This window comes from Balaenoptera musculus, chromosome 8 (assembly GCF_009873245.2).
Source record: "Balaenoptera musculus isolate JJ_BM4_2016_0621 chromosome 8, mBalMus1.pri.v3, whole genome shotgun sequence".
In the NCBI taxonomy this organism is placed as follows: domain Eukaryota; kingdom Metazoa; phylum Chordata; class Mammalia; order Artiodactyla; family Balaenopteridae; genus Balaenoptera; species Balaenoptera musculus.
Genome location: NC_045792.1, coordinates 39708474 through 39727136, shown reverse-complemented (window position 1 = coordinate 39727136; position 18663 = coordinate 39708474). Strand labels below are relative to the sequence as shown.

Genomic DNA, 18663 nt, shown 5'->3' with positions numbered 1-18663 from the left:
CCCAACAGCTTGACTGAAGCCTCATGAGAAACCATGAGCCACAGACAGCCAGCTAAGCCATTCCTGCCCCACAGAAACGATGAGGTACTAAATATTTGTTGTTCCATGCTGCTAAGTTCTGGGGTAGTTTGCAGTGGAGCAATAGAGAACTAATACTCTAGTGCAAGTTCATGGACCTCCTGAATTCTACCCACGAATCCTTAAGAATTCCCCACCATAGCCATTATCCTTTCACAGGCTTTACCCAGAGGGAAGAAGGGCTCAAATGGGTCAGGGGCAATCGAAACAGGGCCTTCCCTCCAGGAGAGGCGGCTCAGTCAGTCTGGGAACACGGCTGCCATGACGTGGGCAGGGTGAGTGATGACGTCACAACTGTTGGCTGCTCTTTGCTGCTGTTCTCCTGGATTCGTGGATTCTCCCTGGGGCACTAGGCCTACTCCTGTGAATCATGGTCCTTATCGATCTTGGGGTGTTATGCTGGGAAGGCCCTGAGACTAAATCCAGTCAAAACCCTTCTTTTTCTGAGGAGGAACCTGGGGCTCAGAGATGAAGATGACTTCGTTAGTGGCAGAGCTGGATCTAAAAGGAGGGTACCCTGACACCTCAGTGCAATGCCATTTTCTATTCTCTAGTCATTTCTACCAGAAGATGTTGTGGGGTTTTTTTTAATATATTTTAATAGCTTTTAATAGCTTCATCAATTCTTCTGACAGAGATGAAAATTTTATTTTATTTTTAAAATTAAAAAAAAATTTTATTGAAATATAGTTGATTGGCAATGTTATGTTAGTTTCAGGTGTACAGCAAAGTGGTTCAGTTATACATATATAAATATATATATTCCAGAAGATGTTTCGAGAAGGATTCAATTCTGATGTCAGCCTGTGTGCTCTTAAGTATCATGTATTCTACGTCTTTCCTTAACGCCTTAGAAATTATTACCTCTAAGCTGCATAAATCAGTGATTTAATATTTTTTTTTCCTTCCCCAAAGCCCTATTTTTTTTTAAGAACTCTTATGATTTATTCTCTTAACTTTCAAGCCCTGCTATTTTCTGAAGTATTAAATCTTTGAAGGCAGCTGAGAAACTGTTAAAATGTTTGTAAAAACTAAATAATCCCCCTAAAAACAGAGACATGAGCCGTTCTCTGGAGCACATTGTAGCCAAAGCCCTTTGTCTGTTGTAGATATCAAAAAAGATAATCTCATGCTTGAAGCCTTTCTCTAAAGAGCCCCAAACCCTTACACATGTAATCTTGCTACGGCTAGGACAGACCTTGATACTCCCACTGACAGATGGAGAAACTGAAGTTCAAAAAGGCTTGTGCCCCCCCCCTAGGCGTCTGTAAAATGGGTAGTAGTCCTGAGTAAAGAGCTCTGGGGTGCCATAAAACCCTCCCTGAATTCTTTACCTTCCACCGGCATCAGGACATCTGCTGCAATACATGCAGCTACGTGGCAGACTGTGACACCCCATCACCTCTGGGTCACATTGTCCTGTCACTTTGGGAATCACAAAGGGGCTTTGGGAATCACAAAGGGGCTTTGGGATGAGACCAGATTAAATATCCCAGTTCCAACCCTTACTAACTGTCTGGCCTTAAATAAGTTCCCCAACCCCTCTGAACTCCTCTTCCTCCCTGGAAAAGTGAGATATTAATTCCTTGCTTTCTCTGCAGACCGTGAGCTCCTGGAGGGCTGGCATACCAGCCCAGTCACCAGTGCAGGCAAGGCACCAGCCAACCAGTACATGCTCGATACATGTCTGCTGAACTGCCAAGTTGTTGGGAGAACTAAGTAGACATTCCACCTAAATTCCCTAACGTCATGTCTAGAACGTATGTGGATTCCTGTCTCAGGTGTTTTTACACACAGAGCCTGGGCTCCCTTGTGTAGGAATCTCAGAGGCTGGAAATTCCCCTCTCCAGTCATTGGAGATCATATTTCTGTCACACGGGGCTTAATTTGGGAATGGACTGACCCCCCCTATGCCCAAGAAAATAGGATGCCTTCAGTTGATTAGGGCCCTAGGAACTACCCCCTCCCAAATCCAGAATCCAGCAGCAGAGATAAAATAACACACAAAAATCAGACAAACTGATTTGGGAGTTTTTAAAAATAAACTTTGGGAGTTTAAATAAACATACAGGCCAGGGCTCCATCTCCAAAATCTGATTCAGGAAGTCTGAGATGGGTCTGGACGTACATTTTTTTCTGTAGTTGACTGTGATGTCTTGCCTGGTTTAGGAGTCTTTGCATTGGACACATATAAGTTATTATTATTACTCTTTTTAAAATCTTCCAAGCAGGGGGAGGTCAAAACAATCGTTGTCAAATTAAACAGCACATTCCTTTCAGAAAAGAGTATCTTAGTGAACTATTTCAGCGGCTACCTACAGGCAGGGAATTCTGATTTCTAAGAGTTGATCTCCGTGACTCATTCCCGTGAATTCACACGTTCACACGCTGTCTCATCCATAGATGCCACAGGTTGGTAACAGCCTTCTGAGCTGCTCCTTTGAATCAATCCTGATCCAACACACAGCAGTACACAGGATGGGTTTAAGGGAGTGCTAGATGTCTGGAGGAATTTCCAATCACCCCTGAGCATTTTGTGCAGAATCCAAGGACCCCAGCTTTGGCTTGGTGCCTCTGCAGGGTATGTTGAGGGTCAGTGGAGCGTGCTTATCAGCTTTGCTGCAGGATACATGCTGTCATTTCACCTTGTGAAGCCTCCTTGACGGGGGCAATTATGTTGTCCATCATCAGTGGGGAGCTCTTGGAATAACTTCTCCCATATTACATAGCACTTCCCACCCACACACCCTCTCCATCTCACCCCTTCCAATCTTCCTTCTTCTCTCTCTGCTAATTTATCCATTAACTTCTGCCCAGTTTTTCATTTACTGTAGCTATAATTGCTTATAACAGCTCTGGTAATTTGCTAGCAGCTCTGAAAACAGACAGCTTCAGCACCTGCGCATCTAAATGTATAATTTTGCAATACTGATCCCTTAACCCTTCTCTGAGTGCCGCTTGCAATTTCATCTTTCTTAACTTCACATATGTTCACATCACCCGAAATGCCCTTTCTTCTTGTCACTTTCCCGCTTTGGTACTCCTGACAACTCCTGTCTTTCCTCTGTGGTTCAATTCAGTTGTTTCCGTCTCTGGGAAACTTCCCCTGGCCACCTCTCTCCAACAATCAGTTATATACATGTTTGTCTCCTGAGAAATAAGAGACATTTGAGGGTAGAGATGCTGTGACCCTCTTCTTTGTATCCCCAGTGCCTACCATATGGCAGAAGTCCTGTGAATATTCACTGGATGGATGAATGAATTGATCCAATGGTCAGAGTCAACAGCCCACCCAGGAAACATTTTTAGCATTACTGCTGAATAGCAGTTCAGCATAGAAGTTCTGTGCCCCAATAGAGATGGAGTTTTGAGTACATGGTTGATGGATTAATTTATTTATAAAATAAATTAACAAATTTATTAATAAATAAGTAAATTTATTAATTTATTTATTGACTATCCCAGTTAGCAAAGTGCCAAGCCATAGATGCTTGAAAGAGTTATACCCTGATGAGCTGCAACTTTTGAGGGATCACAGAAGGCAGTCTCGGCAATGGGGCCAGCTTTGTCAGTGTGCAGCCTTTGCAACTGTACAAGGCCCCGTGTTTAGAAGGGCCCCATGTTGGTTTAATGTTCTGCTGTGGCTGCATTGAACTTCTTCACCCTTTTTTGTAATTGAAGTATAGTTGATTTACAATATTATGTTAGTTTCAGGCGTGTACAGCAAAGTGACTCGGATATATACATGTATATGTATGTGTATATATATATACATATATATATATTCTTTTCCATTACAGGTTATTACAAAATATTTAATACAGTTCCCTGTGCTATACAGTAGGTCCTTGTTGTTTATTTTATATATAGTAGTGTGTATCTGTTAATGCCTCCCCCTTTGGTAACCATAAGTTTGTTTTCTCTGTGAATCTGTTTCTGTTTTGTAAATAAGTCATTTGTTAACATTTTTTAAACAAGTGTCCCTAGATTCCACATATATGCGTTAATATACGATATTTGTTTTTGTCTTTCTGACTTACTTCACTCTGTATGACAGACTCTAGGTCCATCCACGTCTCTACAAATGACCCAATTTCGTTCCTTTTAATGGCTGAGTAATCCAAAAAAGACGGAATATATGTATACATATAGCTGATTCACTTCACTGTACAGCAGAAAGTAACCCAACGTTGTAAAACAACCATACCCCAATAAAAAAATAAATAAATGAATTTATGAAGGATAAACAGACACACACACACACACACACACACACACACACACACACACACTGCATTTTTATGTTCTGTGAGAACTCACATCATGTGGCCAGTTTTACCCAGCAGAGCCGGTACCAGCCCAACTGACAAGTCCCCAAGAAGTTTATGGTACAGTCAGGGTCTGTGGCTGGTGCTGCCTTCTGTCTTTTTTTTTTTTTTTTTTTGACTATTCAAAAAGAATCAAAAGGGACTACTGACCCCCAGAGTTGGTATTTTGCACGTGGGAATGTGCCAGGATTAGTTATCACCCAATGAAAAACTTTTAAAAGGCACTTAAAGCAGACATAATTAGAGAGTCTATTTAAAAAGTCATTTCTGACTTCAGAAGTAATTGCAATTCCATGGACCTCCTCAGGGCAACTTTCTGCTTTATTTCCTATCTGAAGGCATATTTTAAAGACAGAAAAGAACGTTCAGTTTGAGCTCTTTCACTGGGATAGAATTTTATTTGCCTCCCACAGGCAATGAGAGAAGAATTTGAGGCTAGCAACTTTCTTCTACTGCTTAATTAAATAGTTTTAAGAATGTATCCCTTGAAATAACTTTATAATAAGAACTTTGACCCAAAAAAAGTGATTTTCTGAGTAAAGTCAGTGCCTTTCTGAGCAAAAACTAAAATGAGGAATGGAAAGATCCAGAAAAAGAATCTTATAAAAATACCTTTTTCTACAATTATTTCAAGTAGTATGTATGTTGAGAAATAAACTGGCCTGGAAAATAACCTGAAAATTTGACTACTCTAAGATTGATACTAAAGAATTGTTTTCTATGTACATGAGTTTTATAATAGTTCTTTTACTTATTACAGACATGATCTGTGGCCACTGTGTAAAATCTGGAAAGACAGACAAAAAGAAAAAAACAGTCAATTCTAACCACTGTTACCATTTTGATAGAAGTCCCTTCCACCTTGTTCTTTACAAAAATGGGCTTCTAAACTAGATACTGTTTTGTAACCTGCTTTTTTCACTGGCTTGCAAACATATTTCTGTGTCACTATATACTCTTTTATACTTTTACGTAATGATATATATAGTATTCTGTGATATGAATGTACTGTGCTTTATTCAACCAGTCCTTATTCTTGGAAAATTGGGTAGTTACTAGTTTATTTCACAAATGAGAACATCTATTTAGCAATAGCCTTGTATATAATCTATGAATGTTTTATGCACATTTTTAGTATTAAATATTTCTGACTTCTCCACTTCGCACTGTTTGGAGGCTCTTCAGTTCTTTGGCCCATGCATTTGCGGCGGGCATGTGTGTGCACATGGTGTGCACACCACCCCTACCTTCATTGTGTTAGCAATTTCATCATACGCTTGCTGTGGTCCCCTGGCTGTTTCTTCTGCAGTTCCACATTCATTCTCTCCTGTTGTGTGCCAGGCCCTGGACTCAGAACTAGTATACAAAGATAATAAGACACAGTCCCTTAACAGGGGGTGGGAGTGGGGAGTATCAGATGGAGGCAGTCGAAAAGTACAAACTTCCTGTTATAAGATAAATAAGTACTGGGGATGTAAGGTACAACATGATAAATATAATGAACACTGCTGTGTGCGATATATGGAAGTTGTTAAGAGAGCAAATCCTATGTGAGTTCTCATCACGAAGAAAAGACTTTTTTTTCTTTTTTTAAAAATTTCGTATCTACCTGAGAGGATGGCTATTCACTAAACTTACTGTGGTAATCATTTCATGATATATGTAAGTCACATCATTATGTACACCTTAAACTGATACAGGGCTATATGTCAATTATATCTCAATAAAACTGGGGGGAAAAGTAAAGTGGAAAGGCAAAAAAAAGACGTGGTCCTTCTGCCTAAATGATACATTAATCTAGTGGGAGAAAGGATATAAATATAACTAATGAGAATGCAATAATGATGTTAAGGAAGCAAAGGGAAGGGAGCAACTGGGGAAGTTAAGGAAGCTGTCCCAGAGGAGACCCTGCAAAGAATATGTAGGATTTTGACAAGTGAAGGCGGGGAAGAAGATGTTCCGTGTAGAAGGGAAAGCAGGAGCAGAGGCCTGCAGGAGTAAATGTGAGCGTGTCTTCAGGAGTGACTGGAGTAGACCATCCAACAGGGAAGTGGAGCAGGAAATGACATGGAGAGTGTGGGTTGGGACCAGACTGGAAAGGACTGGAAAGCCATTCTCAATCGTTTTTACTTCTTGCTGTAAGTAGTGAGAAGTCGGTAACTATCTTGAGCAGGGGGGGCAGGACTGGACCCAGCGTTTTAGGAACTTAACTCTGGTTCAATTTAGCCAGGAAGGGATGGAGTCCGAGTTTGCAATTAGGGGTCTCTTGCAACAGTGTAGGTGAGAGAGGGTGGAACCTTGCCTGACTGTGAGCCCCGGCTACAGACATTCAAGAGGTCTCTCAGAGGTAGAATCAAAAGAACTCAACATTCCAGTTCAGGTAGGATTGGAAGACATGCAGGAAACCCTAAACTATCTGATAGCTAAGATATTACTTTAATACATAGTTAGTAGTTTACATAATTCCTTGTCTAGTTGCTAAGCTCCTAGAATTAGGGAAGCATCTTTTGGGCTCCACTTCACCTCAGCATGGTGCCTGGAATAATCAAACGAGTGGCACTTGACAAATCCTTATTAAATGGGAGGGTCATAGCCAGGGCCTCTGGTGAGAAAGACAGAACCCTTGTGCTTCTCAAAAGTACTATATTTTAAGGATAAGGCTGTTGCAAAGGAATGCAGTGACATATTCAAGAACCAAAGCTTTGTTTAGCATTTTTCTTCAAAAGGTAATCCTTATAGCTTAAATAAGAATGTGCCTTAATCACCACGCCTGGGTCCTAAAGACTGAAATCTAAATGTACTTGTGGGATTTCAAGCACTGATAAATAGACATTCATGAAGTTGGGAGAAAGTGTTGGTTCAAAACAAGTTATTAGATTGCCTAGGTCATGGGATTGAGGGACTGACAGCCATGGGACATGAAGGAACTGTAAGGGGCAATTGCAATGCTCTGTATCTTAATGCGGATAGTGGTTCCACGGAGATGTACATTTCTCAGAATTTATGCGCTAGACACTCAATGTGTTCAGGCTATTGTACATAAATTATGACACCTCAGTATATCAATCAAGCTGATATGAAAGCAAATGATTAGAACCAAACTTAAAAGTATTTCTAGTATGATTTTTGAGACTGTTTCAAATTACTTTTTCCCCAGATATCTATTCTGTATAAATTCAAGTCCCTTTAGAAAAGCCAGTTTACAGCAATTTAGTACAACCCCCATTTTCTGTGTGCCGCTTACAGGCCAGATCCTGTGCAGGCACTGGAGGATAGAGTGTGAAGGTCACAGACACGGCCCTGCCCTGACAGAGTCAAAGCAGCTGCCAACATGAGACCCCCTGAGTAAGAGCAGAGCTCTTGTGGGTTCCTTAAGCCCAGGGAGCTTGATCTCAGAAGGAGGGGAGAAAACATTTTTAAAGACCAGGTAAAAAAAAAAGTCTCAGTGTACTTGCTGTGTTGGCTTCTCTGGCCATTTGGTTTTGGTGCTGGTTCTAACATCTCTAACAATCTCAAGTATCAAGCTGAGTTCTTCTGACACTAGGTGAGATCCTTGGGGATGATCCTAGCAGTGGACGTTATTTCTCACTGAGGTATAAAAGCCTTGCTGTAAACTATATGTGTGAACTCTCAACATGTAACTGAATGGTATGAAACTACTGTGTTAAATTTTCATCCCATCCAGAAGAGTCCAAGAGCTCATCATCACTGGGTTTAATGTGGACTTTTCCTTTGGTGACTCAGCCCATTTATGCTCAGGTCCAGCAACTTAATGGCCAGTTGGAGGAGAGGGTCAGCCCTTTGAAAATAAAAATGAAACCAACTCCATTAATTTAACTTGCAAATGAATGAGTGCTGGAAGATCATCTTACACTTCAATGGACTAGGTTCTATCATTTTAAAAATGAAGACACCTGGGCTTCCCTGGTGGCGCAGTGGTTGAGAATCTGCCTGCCAATGCAGGGGACACGGGTTCGAGCCCTGGTCTGGGAAGATCCCACATGCCGCGGAGCTGCTAGGCCCGTGAGCCACAATTGCTGAGCCTGCGCATCTGGAGCCTGTGCTCCTCAACAAGAGAGGCCGCGACAGTGAGAGGCCCGCACACCACGATGAAGAGTGGCCCCCGCTCTCTGCAACTAGAGGAAGCCCTCGCACAGAAACGAAGACCCAACACAGCCAAAAATAAAATTAAAAAAAATAAAAAAATTTTTAAAAATGAAGACACCTGAGACCCAACGAGGTTAAGCTACATGAGTATACTTGGGAAACCCATGGGCTACAAGCAAGATCTCCTGTCTTCCAAGACTGCACCACATTGCCTTCATTTCTAAGCATTTAAAACTTTGACTTTTCTGTACAGTCCATGCTCCCCAAATGGTCCCTCTTTTCATTTGGCCCAGTTGAGAGGAACCTAGCCTCCATTTAGAAATCTTCCAAGGGAGGGAATATAGATGCCCTTGGCAACCCACCCACCCCAGGTTTTCATAGCCTTCTCTCTGGGAATTTGTACATGCTATTTCTTTCCTCTCACCCCACTCCACAAAATGCCACTACCTGTTAACTTCCTTTGAGCAAATTGGGATTTTCAGCATTGTCTGTTTACTTGATTTTAATCCTCTGAAGGCCTGCCTGCTCCATGTGCCACAGTTAACGTGCAGAAACCTCACATGCAATGAAAATCATACTTCTCTTGGTAGTCTGGCATTTCAGCATCTTAAGAAGCTAAGTAGCTCCATCCTCATTAAATTAAGCGCAAATTGGAGAAGAGAATTACGTACTTAAAAACACAGACGCGAAATGATGGATTAATGTTATACCTTAATATAACACGTCGTGACACGCAGTGAGAGCATTAGACCAATTAGCAAGCAAGTCTTCTGCTCGGGTTCATCTCTTCTGCCGGGTGCGTAGCGAAAAGCTGGTGATTTGAAGGATGGCATTTATCAAACGCCCTTGGATAGAAAGTTTCCACTTTAGTGACAGGACCTGCATTCATTTAACAAAGACAGCCCCCATTGCCTGGTAATACAGCAAAAGACCCGAGTGCTCCACTGAAAGTATTGCCTGCACGTTGGCATTTATGCATCTGACTTGATTTCTAGAAACCACTGAAATCTGTTGCAATTGTGTCTAAATTGGAGTTTAGATACATTCCAAAAATATATCCTGCTTTTTTCTTCAGAACTACCAAATCACAAGTGATACCACTTAGCAGGTTTGTTGGTTTGGGTGCCCACCCTGCCCCAACCTTTTCTAGTCTTACTTTCATATAAGTCTGACCGGTAACAGAAAGGAGAGGTAAACAGTAAATCTCCCTGTTCCTCCTGGTGTGAATGCGCAAGATAACTGTCAGAAGCAAAATGTATGGGGAGTGGGGGGAGTTTGGGTCAGCAACTTGTTGGGGATGGTTTTCTGCTGTGATAAAGCAGAAACTCCCTGTCACCAAGCTTTAAAGGAACAGAACCTGCCCGGAGGGGAGCCGTGGTCTTCATGTTGCTGATCAATGTCAGCCTTGTAAATGCAGGGTTCCAACAACAGGGCCAGCCGGCTGAGCTGGAAGCTCGGAAAACACGTCCTCTCCTGCTTGGGGGTCTGAGCAGAGCCGAGGGCCTCTGAATAGGGCTGGGAGAGAAATCTGCAGACTGGGGACACAGGCAATATCTTTAATTAGATTTCAGCTATCTGTCCCAGTGAAGGAAACACAGGCAGTCATGAAAAGCACCTTCCCTTCAGGCCTTGCTGCCACAGAGAGCGGCAGTGTGCAAACCCAGCCCCTACCTCTCCTAACTCAGCAGGTTGGAGTACTATGGCTTTCAGAACAGGGTCAGAAATGGCCTTCTTCTTACGTGATCTTCAAGCCTGAAGAGGAAGCTTATCCAGGAGCAGATCTCCTGAAAATAGGACTTTGTCCCTCCTGCTTACCTACATATGCTAGTGGCACCAGGGGAATCCCTCAGCCCTTGGTTTATGCATCAGTGAAGTGGGTGTTGTCAGCAGATGCGCAGATGAAAGATCCTGCATGAACTTCCTGCCCCATCTTATTGTTGGTAAGGGCGCTCTTTCATACGCTGGGGCTGGGAGTCAAGTCCCCAGGGAACGTGTGTGATTTGAAAACCCATGTGGTGTATTTATGTCAATCACTGATGTGTTTCCATAAATGCATTTTTGTGCCTTTGAGAGGTGTCCTGACATTATCCAGTCAGTCAAGGCAGCTTCCAGGGCACACAGTCAACTCCGACACCCAGGCAGGGTTATTGTTTTTCAGGTGCAAGCTTGATCACCTCCGCAATCCTCTGTGTATCCACCCCAGGAATTTATGTTGAAAAGTTTAATCTTGCAGCCACCTGTAAAAGTAGCCAGAAAGCATCCCTAAAACACCTGCTTTGGGACCTTATTTCAAGGGGCAGCAAGGAAAGAGCAAAGACTTCTTGTTTTTCACCCCAGCACCAATAAAATCAGAGGTTGATGTTTATATATCACGGGGTGGTAGTTTTGAAAGAGAAATAAAAGTAAATGATGAAACTTTGGATAAAACGGACTCTCTGGAATGGAACCATGAGCAAACTCTCAATGTTGACCTTCTGGTTAAAGCCACATAATGCAATTTCTCTCATTCCCTCCAGATACATGATTTTATTGGTTTGCTTGGAATTTTGGCTTAAGGGAAACTGTACGTTGAGGGAGTAAAATGTTTAACTCTTATTACTGCCAAAGGCCTGTCCCCATGGTGAGATGGTATAGTAGAAAACGACAGCGCGTAGGCCCTCCCTGTAAGAGCTTATATTCTAGGGGTCCATGATTCGCAAAAGACATTTTCAGGTAGTTGTCATAGCTAAAGTCATGACTAATGACTGTCTTCATTAAGAGCGTTTAGGATCACCATGATGCTTTTTCAGCCTATGAAGTTGTTATGTTTTCTTTCTTATAAACTGTAACTCCTAGTGAATTTGAGGTTTATATACCATTTTGAAGTGCTGATCTCCTCGGATGAAAACAGTTAAATCAATCTTCAGAATCAGATGTTGGTCCAATCATCATTCACTGATTTGTTGGTTGTTAATGAACATTTCCTGGTTGATAGGTTTTAGCTTTAGTATATATTAAGGTAACATGGTATTTTGATAACTACGTGCATTTCTTTAAAAGTCATGGAACTGGAGACCACCCTCTGACTAGATCCTCTCCCTCCTTTGATGGGGTGCTCTAGGCTTACTGGCCACTGTATTTCTTTCTTTCCCTTTATATCCCCTTATGACCGCATCCATTGTTATGGCTCTGCTGGCTCTCTGAATGCTGAAGACCCTCAAAAATGTAACTCCAGTTTGGACCTCTCCTCTGATCTCCAGCCTCCTCTGCTAAGTTCCTACTTGAACCTCCACTTAAATATAAAATGTCCATCTCACACTTAATCGATGCAAAACAGGGCCCGTAATCTTCGTCCAAATCCTAGTCTTCCCGCAGTCCTCTCCATGGCAGCTGATGATTAGTCCCTCTTTTCAGTCGCTCGGGTCCAAACCTGAGTCATTCTGGGATCTTCTCTTTCGTTCACATCCCACATCCTGCCAGCTCCACGGTGAGAAAGCGATCTATTCTCACCACCTCCAAGTTCAGAATACATTTAGGGCCCCTCACTTCTCACACCTACGTGTTCAGAGTACATCTGGAACCCGACCACCTCTCACCCCTTCCAACACCACCGTCCGTCCCAGCTGCCCTTATCGCACACCTGTCTTCCTGCAGGAGACTGCCAGTGGGTCTCTGCTTCCTGTCTTGCTGTTCTGTTCATAACCAGCTGCCTGAGCGATCCTGTTAATATCTAATTCATTTCATGTGACTCCCCTCCTCAGAGCCCTACAGCACTTCCCAACTACCACCAACCACCACCCCTCCGGGCGATCTGCTCCCCAGTGCGTCACCACCCTGCTCTCATCTCCTGCATCTCTCTTCTTCACTCTGGTCACACTGGTCCTCTCCCCCGTGCTCCTCAAACACACGAGCTCGGCTCCCACCCCAGGAGCTCGGCTCCTACCCCAGGCTTGCCTGGGTCCCGCTGCCTGCAGTGTTCTTCCTCAGATTTCTGCACTGCTCACTCCCTCCCCTCCTTCAGGTCTTCACTCAAATGCCAAACTTCCAACCACCTGTATTAAAAGGACCACCCTTCCCTCCAGCTCCCAAACTCCCTCTCCCCCCAGCACTCACGATTCCCCCTCCATTATGGCTTCATTTTTCTCCCTTTTTACTCCCTAACATACCATGTATTTTACTGATTCTTTGTTCTTGTTCATTTCTTTTTTTTTTTTTTAACATCTTTATTGGAGTATAATTGCTTTACAATGGTGTGTTCGTTTCTGCTTTATAACAAAGTGAATTGTTCTTGTTCATTTCTTATTTACTCTCACCAGAAAGTAAAAATTTCCCTCAGGAAATGTTCCACTCTTGTCCATTATGAGAATCTCTAGCCTTTGGAATAGTGCCTGATAGAGTCTAGATAAAAATCTGTCGAATTAATTAATTAATTTGTATTTCTCTTTCTGTGGCACATCTTGACCCTTATACCTATTGGCATCTTAGAGTTTTTCTTAAGGATGCATGGGGTTCTTTAATATATTAAGAAGATCCAACTATTTCTTTTTTTATCAAGTTGCTGGACTGTTCATTAGGAGATGCATAGTAATCCTCAAGATAACAGTTTCAGATGGAGGTTATAAAGATATGAAGAAATTGCTTGAGGGCTTGAATAATTATAGTTTATATGTTCTTTACGGTTTTCAAAGCATTTTTCATCTTACTTGTGGCCTAGGCAGGTAAGAAAGACTGTAACTTGTCCAAGCCATACAAGCCAGAAGAATTGAAGTCAGTTTCTCTAACATGATCAAGACAGTTGGTCAGTTATTTGAAACACTGAAGTAAGGACTCATAACAACGTGACACACGCATGCAAAACGTTTTGCTTTAGATCCAACTATTTCTGGTATTTGTTACCAATATTTTCCGTTTCTTTGCCATTTGGTTCAGTTGTATATTTGTTATAAACTGAAGTCGTCGTAGGACCATAGCCGTTGGTTTCCATAGTTACCGTTTTTCTTCGTGTGGCCCTTAGACAGTCATCAAAGCCACAATCTTCTAGTGCAGAGAGCGTCCGGCTGCGTCCCCCTCTGCTCACGCTCTCGCGTCTCCCACAGGCACCAACAGGAAGGTCGTGTACTCCCTGGCCGACTCGGCCGACGGGTTCTTCTCCATCGACAGCTCGTCTGGTATCATCATGCTGGAGCAGCCGCTGGACCGAGAACAACAGTCCTCCTACGGCATCAGCGTGCAGGCCACCGACCAGAGCCCCGGCCAGGCCCTGTCCTCTCTGGCCACTGTCACCATCACCGTCCTGGACATTAACGACAACCCCCCCGTGTTTGAGAGGAGGGACTACCTGGTGACGGTGCCTGAGGACACCTCCCCTGGCACCCAAGTCCTCGTTGTTTTTGCCACCAGCAAAGATATAGGCACAAATGCCGAGATTACGTACCTCATCCGGTCTGGAAATGAGCAAGGGAAATTTAGGATCAACCCAAAGACAGGTGGGTAAACAGCAACCAACTTAGAATCCAAGGCTTCCCTATACCCTGGTTCTCCTCCTAACCCTCTCATCAACCACCCTTCTTGGTGGAAACAAGTCTTCTCATAGCAAGACCTGCATGCCCACCCCAGGGTGCCCTCTGACACTCTGTTCCAAGGATGCCCCCTGCTAAGTTTCAGCTCCTTGCTGTGGGCTCACTGGGCAAATACTTGGCCCCTAGGTTGGCTCCGGGAGATTTCAGATTGGCAAGCTCGGGACCAGTAATATGGTTCAAGGTGGGGAGATAGTATTTGCAGACGGAGCCTGAGGGTCTGTTTGTTTCTCTCTCTTTTCTGTTTGCTTGTTTTTGTTACTTGGGTCCTATATTTCTGTGTTGGAACTGCCCCTGGGGATTAGCCTCCAGTTGCCACTATCCGCACTCAGGTTGCCACTCTCTGGTCACCTACCAAGGCAGACGTTAATGAGCGGTCGGCACGGTGACCTTCAGGCCTTCTACACCCAGCACGCGGCCGGCTGGAATGGGCATTGTATTTGATTCCAGCTCACTGCTCCTCGTCAGAACCCTGCCATTTCTCACCATGCCCTTTTCAAACTCTGGGGGAGGATGTGGCATCTCCTGGGGAAGAGATGTCTAGAAAGAAACCAAGAGAACAAAAATAGAACCCTAGGGCTTTCTCTTCCTCAGGGAGTTAATAACTATTAGGGCTGTTTTGAGTAAATGAAGAGGGTAATTCAGAAAAAAGTTTGGCTATTCTTTGAAAAGTAAACATACCCACTCTTGCATTTTCAAAGAGTGTTTATATTAATATTTTCAAAGCTCTTTTGTGGGTATTCTTATTTGTTTACCTATCCCCCTATGAATAAGCGAGGCAGCCCCATTTCACAGATAAGAAAGGTAAGTCTCTCGTACCTTCTGACCACTGGACATAATTCCCTCATCACTCAAGGAATATGTACTTGTTGAGCAAGAGGGCAAAGGAGGTCTGTTTTCTGTTGGATAATCCCAGAAATATGAGCAAGAAACTAGCGCAATTAGCAGTGTTCATTTAACATGGCAGATACACCAGCTTCCTATTAAGTCATTAGTTATTTCTCCCATTTTCTGTATGAGAAAATCAGCTTCAGAAAGGTTAATTTTTCCAATGTGAGTAAGTTGGGGGGGTGTGCAGGGATCCAGGATTTGAAGTCAGATCTCCCTGACTCTGGAATACATGCTCTAACCTCTATATAGCACTGCTATGCCATGGGGGGTGCAAAAATTGCAGGACATGTAGTCCCTGCCTTAGTATAGAAGGGTGGAAACGTTAATGGAGGGATTGCAGCAGCAGTTTCTCCCAGCAGTAACGCTGTTTATTAAGTGCATTACTTCAAATTAAAATGTATGGGGATTTTCCTCATTTAAATATGTGTTAGCCTTAGCGTGTCTAGTTATGGCTATTGTATATGAATACCATGGGGAAATGGTTGAGTACTGTTTAAATCTGGCTCTGGATAACGAGGCTGGGATGCAAAATCAAGCGCTAAGGGTGGTAACTGCTAAGAAAACATTATTATGGGGAGAAAGAGGCTCTTGCTTTAGGTACGACTTCTACTTCTCACCTTAAGTAGAAGGGCAGGCTTAGCTCCCTGAGAAGCTGCCTGTCTGGAAAGAGAACAGATGTGATGTACTCACCTTGGTCCTAGTGACTGTTTTCCAGGTGGGAGAGAGAGGTAAATGCCCTTGAGAACTGCTCTGCCGACGGTACCATGACCAGCTACCAAGTGGAGAAGGCAGGACTGGGTCGCCCACCAGAAAGGGCTAGGATGGGAGGGAAAGAGCGCTCAAGGAGCCCCTCGTGGAGGTGCCCCCAGCTAGCTGCTTTCACCTGTTCTACTTGCTTAATTTAAGCAACTCTGTGCCATGGGTATTAGCTCTGCTCTGTAGTTGTAGACACTCAACTCACACTTCCTATTTGGCAACGGATCCCCAAGTGTTTCCTTTTCCGTCACATCACCATATCCTGAACTTTCTGAGGTCTTTGTCCTCTTTGTGCCATACAAGTTTTAGAAAAGCACCTTATAAGTAGGGGAGGCACCTTAGTGGTTAATTCAGTTTAAGACTTAGGTTAAGTCTGCAAGTATATACTTACTGATGAGGGACGGGGTCATACCATCACGTCCACGCATCTTGACTCATTCTCAGTCTGCCTGGGTCCCCTTGAGGAATCCTGGGGAGACGCTCATCGGGGATGCTCGCTCCTGTCTCTCCTCCCAAATTGCCTGAGGGTGAATAATGCCAGAGATTTTCAGGCTGCTTGAGGGAAGTTCAGAAGCTATTGCAGAAACATACAAAGACCTGATTTCTTCAGCATTGTGTCCGATGGATAGCAATGTTTTAACTGACAACATTAATCAGACTCTGGGTTGCTTTCAGCTGGGCATTAAGTAAACAAATTCCTGAATATCTCAAACTCTTGGCTGGAAATGATGTTACAGATATTACCATGATTGTGGGACTGCTGACCAGAGTTCTTCCTAATCAAATCTAAAGCTCCCCATTTTCCTTCAAAGGGAGTATCTCTGTGTCTGAGGTCCTGGACTACGAATTATGCAGAAAGTTTTACCTGGTGGTGGAAGCGAAAGACGGGGGCACCCCCGCCCTCAGTGCCATGGCCACTGTCAACATCAACCTCACAGATGTGAATGACAACCCTCCCGAGTTCAGCCAAAATGTCTACAGTGCTGTCATAAGTGAAGACGCCTTGGTCGGGGACTCCGTCATTTTGGTAGGTGCCAGGGGGGTGGTCCAGATATCTGGGAGTAATAATCCTCAAGAGAGTGAAAAAGTGAGCAGAGTCTATCTTGGATTCTCTTCACACTTTCTCTTTTCAGTGTCCTTTGGTCCCCAAGAACTTTAGTCAGAGACCAGTCTTTCAACTGCTCCTTCTCCACGTTGTCTGTTAGAAAGGGTCTGATAAAGTTCATTTATATCAAGGTGTAAGTGATCCCTCATCACTTTCCTCCCAGGAGTGTATTTTTTTGAGAAACAAAACAGACCATGGAATGAATTTCTAATGATAGCTCCTACTAGTTTGTGACCTTGGGTGACAAGTTAGTAGATGGCTAAGGACAGAATAAAAAATCCTTCCCACCACCCCCAAATACACACACACACACACACACACACACACACAGAAGGGCAGGTACAAATGGGATCAAGCTTAAGACTGACTGGTTACTCTTAAAGGAGCTCTTTCTGGAAGGAATTTTTTCTATACCAGTAAGAGCAAGCTATGTATTAGGAGGACACAGGTTCTCTTAGACATAGAAATTACATTTGGGAACAGTGAGTTAGTCCCGTCCTCAGCAACCTCATCACCCATAGGTGGGAGAGGTCCCTTCCATCCACCCTTGTATCTGGCTCCTGCAGCACCAGGTGTTCATTCTTTACACATCCAAGGTAGACCTCCCAGGCCATTTCTCCTGGGGCCTGAAACTATTACAAGACTATTTCCATACATACAAATCCCAGCATCACCAATGTGGGGCTGTGTGGTTGCCATGTGGGAAAGGGAATTTTCTTGGACTTCCTTAACATGGAAAAGCATAAGTTTAGAAAATACCTGACTCAGTGGCAGAGACCATTGTTTTGCAGAATTGGGAAAGAATCACCGAAGTATCCCTATCAGTTAGTTTTGGGTCTATCCTTACTGGCTCAAGGCCTGAGAAAAATCAGGCCTAACAAGCGTCAGGCTGTAGGCAGATAAAAATGAACATAAATAAAATGGCAGCTCTAGTCATGGTGCTTTCCTCCTTCGGCCAACCCCAAATCTCTTCCCCTGGTGCATGATCACTGGCATTGGTGAGTAGAGCGCCTAAGAAAACTCTCAGAGCTGTGCCCATTTGTACAGACCTGGGACCCTAAGAATAAACCTTTTCTCTGTCTGTCGTGTCATGTCTTTGCTTTGTTTTGCTTGTGTCCCGTGAAGCTAATAGCAGAAGATGCAGACAGCCAGCCCAATGGACAGATTCGATTTTCCATTGTGAATGGAGATCGAGACAGTGAATTTGCTGTGGATCCTGTCTTGGGACTTGTGAAGGTTAAAAAGAAATTGGACCGGGAACGGGTAAGCTAGTTTAGGCATGCTCCCTTCCCATCCACACCCACCCCTTCACTGAAATCAGGCACGGACTCCATGAGTATAAGTAGGAAGTTTCTCCATTGTAAATAACGGGAGTGGGAGTTCCCTGGTGGTTCAGTAGTTAGGACCTTGCGTTTTCACTACCGTAGCCTGGGTTCGATCCCTGATCGGGGAACTAAGATCCCATCAGCCTTGAGGTGCAGCCAAAACAAACAAACAAACAAACAAACAAACAACGACAACAAAAAACCACACATTGAATAATGGGAGTAAATAGGGATGGACTAAAATGCAGCCGGAAGTATTTTCATTAGACCTTAGAAAGAATTTGTTGCCAATAGATGCTGGTATTTTCTTATTTATGGAGGCTTTAAAGAAAAAGCAAAAAACCGTCTTTCTAGATGGTTTGAATTTTGGTCCTTCCAAAGCAAGAAGGCAGAAAAGTATATTCAGTATCGGGATCCTGTGGTCCTGGTTTCATGAACAGCATTGACCCTAAGTGAGCAGATACAAAAGGATGACCTGAAGGTATCTAGGTCAGAAAGAATGATCCAGCAGATTCCTC

At 43.5% G+C, this 18663-nt stretch overlaps 1 protein-coding gene across 3 annotated transcripts in view; it reads left to right on the top strand.

Moving 5' to 3' along the window:
- Positions 1 to 18663, top strand: part of FAT3 (FAT atypical cadherin 3) — a 563032-nt gene that overhangs the window by 490380 nt on the left and 53989 nt on the right. For 2 of the 3 annotated variants that reach the window (XM_036859224.1, XM_036859222.1), the window contains exons 13-15: positions 13589 to 13982; positions 16532 to 16742; positions 17946 to 18083. In XM_036859224.1, coding sequence (XP_036715119.1) covers positions 13589 to 13982; positions 16532 to 16742; positions 17946 to 18083 — 743 coding nt within the window. Of the gene's footprint in view, positions 1 to 13588; positions 13983 to 16527; positions 16743 to 17945; positions 18084 to 18663 lie in introns of all 3 variants that reach the window. The other variant, XM_036859223.1, reaches the window with a different exon arrangement.